Source organism: Petaurus breviceps, unplaced genomic scaffold (genome assembly GCF_028583685.1).
Source record: "Petaurus breviceps papuanus isolate PSGF00001 unplaced genomic scaffold, PetGlider_PUasm1.0 207, whole genome shotgun sequence".
Classification (NCBI taxonomy): Eukaryota; Metazoa; Chordata; class Mammalia; order Diprotodontia; family Petauridae; genus Petaurus; species Petaurus breviceps.
In genome coordinates this window covers 21,545,419-21,553,124 of record NW_027185850.1, presented here as the reverse complement: position 1 = coordinate 21,553,124, position 7,706 = coordinate 21,545,419, and the positions used below count along the sequence as shown (strand labels likewise).

Sequence of the window (7,706 nt, the reverse complement as noted above, 5' to 3'; positions counted from 1 at the left end):
AGTCCCTACCCACAAAGATTTTATATTTTTCTGGTGGGGTTGGGGGTAGGAGATACAATGGGAAACAGTTTAGTGTAGACATGACAGTCTGATACTAGGGGCTGCAGAAAAGGTTTCCCATCATAAGTCACATCTGAAGTGAACCTTGAAGAAAGCCAAGGATCTTGGAATGCAAAAGTGAAGAGGGAAAACGTGGCAGACCCAAGGGACCACAGACCACACAAAGGGAAATCAGTAGTCAAGAGAGACTTTTGTATTTGAGACTATGAACCCTAAAACTCTGAATGAGTCTCCTAATGACTCCAAGCCTCAGTTGGCTTATTTGTAAAATGTATTACCTACCTCTGATGAGTAAGTGAGGTTCAAATGAGATATTTTATATCAACACTTTTGAAGCCTTAAGAGGAAAAGAACAGGTATTTATTAAGCCCCTACTATGTATCAGACACTGTGATAGTGATTGACAGAGACCTCACTTGATCCTCAGTAGAACTGTGGGAAGTGGGTCTTATTATTATCCCTACTTTACAGTTGAGGAAACTGAGGCAGAGAGAAGTTAAGAGCTGTGCCCAAGGTCATACAGCTAGTATGTGTCTGAAGCTATATTTGACTTCAAGTTTTCCTGACTCCAGGCCCAGGCCTCTGTGTACTCTGGGACCCCCTAACTGCCTCAACATACCTCAAAATGCTGTATCAGTATGTAAGCCTTTTACTTGCTCAAACTCCCCCCTCATTGTGGGAGAGCATGTCTTGGGTTCATGGACAGCATACTCCATTTCACTTATTATACTATTTATTACGTAACTTTGTGTTGAGCTAGTTGTTTCCCCACTGACCAGAGAAAAAGTCTAGGTGTCAGTGGGACCTTGTGAACTCTCTTTCTGAATGGATGGGAATCCATAGAGCACTTTGAGCCCGGATTAGCAGCTGTTCTGGGATAGCTTCCCAAGGGGCTTTTATTACAAAATCTCCCAACTTATAGGTAACCTCAGAGGTCATGCACGACAAACAAAAATCCTCTCTAAAATATACCTGGCAAGTAGTGCAGCCTATTCTTAAAGACCCTCAGTCCTGGGGGGACTCGCTGCCTCCCAATGCAGCCCATTCCATTTGGGGATGGCTAGAATTTCTAAGAAATTTATCTTCCTATCAGCCTGAAATCTGCCTTTGTGGACCAAAAGACAGAGCCCCTTGGGTCACTCCACTAGAGATCTCCAAGCACAATTCCCTGAGTCTGATTCTCTAATAGTTTTGTCTGGTTAGACAGGGCCATAAGCCTGCCATGAAAGACTTAGCAGGATACTTGGGTGGGATGGGAAGAACGCCACACTTATAGACACATTGAGTGGGTGGAAAGAACCCTGGGGTGGGGACCAGGAGACCTGGTTTATAGTTGCAGCTCTCTTGCTACCTATCTGGGAGGCCTTGGACTAGTCATGTATTACTTGTGGGACTCAGTTTCCTTATTTGTAAAATGAACAGATAGGACTTGATCTCGAAAGTCTTTCTGAGCTTTGACATTCTCTATTCTAAAGTTGCCCTCCACCCCATCCCACACACATACACCCCAACTCAGTCACCCCATGACCCAGTGGTTCCTGCTTCAGAACAGGGAGGAAGTGCGTTTGGCGGCCATCACCCTCTTCGGTAAGGTGGTCCGGCTGTTGCGCAGCCCCTGCAAGCCCCTCACAGAGCAGCAGTTGGTGAACTGCCTGGTACCTCTGATCCTGCAGCTTCAGGAGGGGAACCCTGTCGTGGGTAAGGTGAGTCTGCGTGTCTGGGTATGGTGAGAGGAGTGGGGAGGTGAGGTTGCTCCTCATTTTAAGCAAGTCTGCTGAGGGTGGGATGGGGGGAATGAGGGTGTGTCTCACTAAATCTCTAGGTTGGAAGGGACTTTCTTCTAGTCCTACTCATATGCATCACCAAGTGGTCCTCCAGCTTCTACTGAAGGAAGACCTATGCATGAAATGGTGCTAGTGAGAGGGAAAAATTACCCTCTCCTTTGTGTTGCTCTGGGTCTGGTCTCAGTTTGGGTTCAGCAGGGGCATGGAGTGCAAGGACCCAGCTCTAAGTCTTGGCTTTGCCACTCACTAGTTGAATGGCTTTGGAGAAGCTACCTCCTTTCTCTTTGCCTCTGTTTTCTCATTTATAAAATGGAGAATGAAGATACACACCCTTCCTTCCTCCCTCATAGAGTTGCTTTAGAAAAGCACCCTATAAAAATATGGGCACGATTCTCTTCATCCCACCCCTTTCCAATCCACCTCCAGAAATGTAAGAAGACCTTGTCTTACTGCTGTTACCACATGGCTTGGGTCCTGCCAAAAATGATGTATAGCAAAAAGCCATGGGACATTAATCAGCAAAACGTGACCAAGATCTGCAAGTACTTGGTAAGTCCTAAGCACGGGCTTCACACACAGGAAGCCCTTGTTACCCACCTCCTGCGTGCCAAGCTCTCTGTTGGGTGCTGGGATGCAAAGGCAAAAGTCCCTGCTTCCAAGGAGTTTCCACTCTATTTGGAGGAAACAACACAGACACAGAAAATTAAATAATATATACAAAGTTATGCAGAGTAATTTCAATAGGGAGAGAGTGCAGGGGTGGGGATCAGGCATCTTCACTGTGCTTTTTAGGAAGGCAAGGATTATAAGAGGCAGAGGAGAGAAGGAAATGCATTCCCCTAGACCTGGGAGAACATCTGTACAAAGACACAGAGGTGGGAAATGGGACTTCAGGCTCAGAGAACAAGTCACTATTCCTCTTTTGAGTCTCAGTTGCCTCATCTGTAAATAAGGAGACTGGACAATATGACCTCGAAGGTCCCTCCTAGTTCTAGATCTGCCAGAATCTTAGGTAGGCTAGTATTATTGGAAGGGATAGTGCATTTGGTGGAGTGATAGGAAACAAAACCAGAAAGGGACAGCCATGTATTTACAGAATGAGATCCCCAGTGATGCCTGTCTATCCAGGTTCCTTCTTTGTTACGTGTTGTAGCTGGATTACACTATGCACAAGAACCTCCCTGTTGCTCTCTGGGGAAAGGGAGAAAGAAGAGAATAAACATTTTTACGTGCCTAATATCTGCTTTACAGATATTATCTCATTTGATCCTTTGGGGGGAATCCTTCCTTTTAACTTTTCAGAGACCATGGTATTCCATAATTCATAGTCATGCAGCAACTCCAGTAAAATATCAATATATACAAATACAGAGTGTCCCCAAAGTCGTCTTCTTCTTCTTCTTCTTTTTGGCTTTTTGGAGGGCAATTGGGGTTAAGTGACTTGCCCCAGGTCACATGGCTAGTTTTTTGGTTTTTGTGTGTGTTAAGTGTCTGAGGCCAGATTTGAACTCAGGTCTTCCTGACTCCAGGGCTGGTGCTATTCACTGCACCACCTAGCCACCCCTTCCCTGTCCCAAAAGTCTTAATGCAATTTACACTTGTAAAAGCTTCCAATGGCACAGTATATGCAAATGCCTAATGTAACACACAATATTACATGGTAGGCACAGTAAAGACATTGTGCTAAGTAAGGGCAGAGAGGGAAAGGGTCATTGCACACTGGTGGGTGTCAAGAAAGACCTAGTTCAGCTCTCTCATTTTCATTTTTTTGTTGTTGTTTGTTTGTTTGTTGCTTTTTGGAGGGGGGAAGGTAGGGCAATTGGGGTCAAGTGACTTGCCCAAGGTCACACAGCTAGTTTTGTGTTAAGTGTCTGAGGCTGGATTTGAATTCAGATCCTCCTGACTCCAGGGCTGGTACTCTATTCACTGCAACTTCAAGCCACCCTGAGCTCTCTCATTTTCTAGAAAAAGAAATGTGGCCGTGTCCAGAAAAGAGAATAAAAATGCCAAAATCTAAGAGCTGTCTAGAAGAGACCTCAGAAAGCATTTAATCCAACTGCCTACTTTATTTTTAAAATCTTACTTGATTAAGTAATTAAATCTTAATTTTTTTAATTAGCAAAAATTTGCCCCTCCCTCCATCCTCCATTCCTCTATTGAGAATAAAAAAAAAACAAACTTCTGTTATAAATATGTATATTCAAGCAAAACAGATTTCCACATTGGCCATTTCTAATATATGCACACATACATACACATGTACAAGAACATACAAATATATGTAGATATATGTGCATATATGGGTATACATATATGTGTATACACATCTCCAATTATGTGAGATAATTTCCTTTAACCTTCATCTCCCTTCTCCTTTAGCATATTCCTCTTTCCCTATCTATCCATTCTTCTTTTAAGATCACCAAGACCTAATAGAACCACTCCCAGGCCTACTGTCCAATTAAGCTTCTTCTATGACCCTGATGATGATAGGGTTCATGACATGTATAATATCCCCACATTTGAACATAAACAATTTGTCCTTATTTAGCCCCTTATGATCATTCATTTATTTTTACCTTTTTATGTTTCCCCTTGACTTTTATATTTGGAGTTCAAAGTTTCTACCCAACTCTAGTATTTTTATCAGGAATTCTCTTAACCTCTATTTCATTAAAGGTTCATTTTCCCTCTTGTATGACATGCTCACTTTTGCTGGGTGAAATCTTCTTGGCCTGTAAGCTTACATACTTTGCCTTTTGGAATTTCATATTCCAAGCTCTCCACTCCTTCATTGCGGTAGCTGCTAAATTGTGCGTGATTCTGACTGTGGCTCCTCAGTACTTGAATTCTTTCTTTCTGACTGCTTACAGTATTTTTTATTTGACCTGAGAATTCTGGATTTTGGCTAGGATGTTCCTGGGACTTTTCATTTGGGAGTTTCTTTCAGTAGGTGACAGAAGGATTCTTTCTATTTCTACTTTGCTCTCTGGTTCTAAGAGATCTGGACAGTTTTCTTTTGTGATTTCTTGAATTATTTTGTGTAGGTTCTTTTTTTGGTTATGGCTTTCAGGTAGTTTAATGAACCTTTGATTTATTTCCAAGTTAGTTGTTTTTGCAATGAAATACTTTATATTTTCTTCCTTTTTGTCAGTCTTTTGACTTTGTTTTAAGATTTCATATTGTCTCATAGAGTCATTGACTTCCATTTGGTTCATTCTAATATTCAAGGAGTTTGTTTCTTAGACAACATTTTATGTCTATTGTGTGAAGCTATTAATTTACTTTATAATTCTTTCTTCCATAGTTTTCATTTCTTTTTTAATTTTTCCCCTAGTGCTCTCAATTCATTTATAATTTTTAAAAATCTCTTTTTAAAATTCTTGCTTCATCTCTTCAGGAATTCTGTTCTATTTGGGCACAAGTCCAAGCTGGGTTTTGATTTGAGGCTTTCCTCATAAATGCTCTGGAGTCATTCTCTCCATCTGGGTTTGCATGTTGAATACATCTGTTAACATAATAGTTTGTTTTTAAATGATGGCATTATTTATTTGCTTGCTTATTCATCCCAGCCTACTTTATGACTTCAGACTTTATTTGGGGGCACAGCCCTGTGTCTGAGCTGGTCCTGTTGCTACTTTCTTGTGGTATTCCTTGTTCCAGCATCTCACAGACAGCTCAAGCTGGGGACCCAGAAACTTTTAGTGCTCCCCAAATGACCTGATACAGGGCAAAGTCTGATGACTGCCTTCCTTGGTCCAAAGTCTGCAAGTTCCTGACTTTGGGTCAGAGTAACAGTAGATGTTGCTGGACTCTGCCTCTAACAGTCTTCTGGAAAGTTCAGTTGGGTCAAGGACAGATCTAAATCCAAATACATTGTATTTTCTTTCAGCCAAAGAGAATAAGATGAAAACTGAGATTCTTCTAAGTTGTAATATTCTGTGTTCTAAGATTTCTTTTACCTCTGACATTCTGTCCTCTAAGCTTCTTCCAGCTCTGACCTTCTCTGTCCTGAGGCATGAGGATAGAGGCTGCTGGATTTGGAGTCTGTAGGCAAAGGATGTAAACCTACAGACCAAGAAGAACTCACCTCATCTGAGGTCAAAGTTGAACTCAGGTTTTCCTGACTCCATTGTACTGACATGCTTGAACCTATTCTGCAGAGCAGAAGACTGAGGTTTGGCTAAGTAGGAGGGACTCCTTGGCCTCTATTGCCATGATTTTATTGGATGTCAGAGAGGATAACCTAGGCTCAGCTCTCTTCCAGATGTCAGGACAGGGGGTGGTAACTGTATAAAAAAGCTGGCCTGGGGGTGGGGAACACAGAGGATTCAACAGGGCCATTTCTCAGCTGGCAGATGGTTCACTGGGGGGGTTTGGGTCTAGGTGAGCACCCACCGTGACAGCGCCCTCGTGTTCCTGACCCAGAGCCTGGAATATACCAGAAGCCCTCGGGCTGCCCTCCGGAGGAGTGCGGTCACATTTATAGGTAAACCCTGATCTTGCCTCGGTGTCTCGGGCAGTGGGGCTGGAGGTGGGTTCACTTCGGACTGAATGGGGCCCATCTTGAGACAAGCCTCAGGGAGGAGGCCAAGGGTGAGAACCCAGTGCTAGATCAATGTTTGTGTTACTTCCCATTCACCCCTATAACCTACAACGTGTCTTCAGATGGACATATTCCTTCTCCTCCCTTGGCTGCCCCAGAGGTCACTGGGAAATATCTCACCTCAGACACTTACTAGCTTGTGACCTAGACAAGTCAATCAGTCTATCTGAGTCTCAGTTTCCTCATCTGTAAAATGAGGGTTTGGAATCAAGGGCCTCTGAGGTCCCTTCCCACTGGAACCCTGTAATCCCCAGGAGGGTGAGAGCATATTTACAGCCTTCCTACAATAGACCAACTCTTTTGGGGTCAGATAACAGCAACAGCAAAAAATAATACCAATGTAGTATATTTAATAGAGAGCCGACCTGGGAGCCAGGAAGACCTAGATCAAGTACAACCTCTCAATTAAATAAAGTGACCCTGGACGAGTCACTTCCATTCTCAGTGCTCTGGGAAGCTCTTTCAGACTCAACATTGCAGACCTGTGAAGGTGGAGTCCCCCTCACACCAGGGAGATCTCAGAGCCAGCTCTCTGTCCCTCACCAGGGGCAGGCTTAAAGCTTTTCAAAGAGCTTCTGCTTCCTGTTTCTCTTCTCACTGGTCCCCACACTGCCCCAGGGGGATAAACAGAGCACCTGGTTATCAGCCCATTTTACAGAAAAATAAATTGAATCCCATAGAGGTGATGGGTTTCCCTCAAATTCATAGTCATCAATGAAGTGGGAATTGGTCCGACTCTCCTGAAACCCAGACCAGGGGCCCCTTTGCCCTTAGCTAGGCCTTCTCTCCTCCACCTCTTTTGGAGGATTGACATGGGAGTAGAAATGGGCTTTTGTTGTTGTTGCAGAGGAAAGGGATCTAGAGGACTCCAGAGATGCCCCTTGGCACACAGTTCGATATTTCCATGGTTGGGAGGTTGGGGTGAAGTGGGTGAGGCTGAGCTGTGCTTGTTTAAAGAGCTGGGAAGTGGGCTGGGGTCCAGGGGTTGGGTGGGGGAGAGGGAGAGGAGAGATTAAGGCAGCTGAGTCACCCTTTGGAATTGTGCTTGAAGGGTCCCTGGTACCCTGCATGGAAGGCATGCTGACCGAAGAACTCCTACATGAAGTGAAGATGGGTAAGTGAACTGTGTCTCTCTCTGTCTCACCTCTCTGTCTATCTCTCTATCTCTTTTGCATCTCTGTCTCTCTCCTCTTTCTCTCTGTCTTCTCTCTCTCTCTCTGTCTCTCCTCTCTGTCTCTCTTCTCTATGTCTCTCTC

At 43.8% G+C, this 7,706-nt stretch overlaps 1 protein-coding gene across 1 annotated transcript in view; it reads left to right on the top strand.

Moving 5' to 3' along the window:
* Positions 1–7,706, top strand: part of LOC138164809 (maestro heat-like repeat-containing protein family member 7) — a 59,461-nt gene that overhangs the window by 50,213 nt on the left and 1,542 nt on the right. Inside the window, 4 exon segments of the mRNA XM_069092744.1 lie at positions 1,608–1,763; positions 2,271–2,393; positions 6,231–6,333; positions 7,502–7,564. Of these exon segments, the coding sequence (XP_068948845.1) occupies positions 1,608–1,763; positions 2,271–2,393; positions 6,231–6,333; positions 7,502–7,564 (445 nt within the window).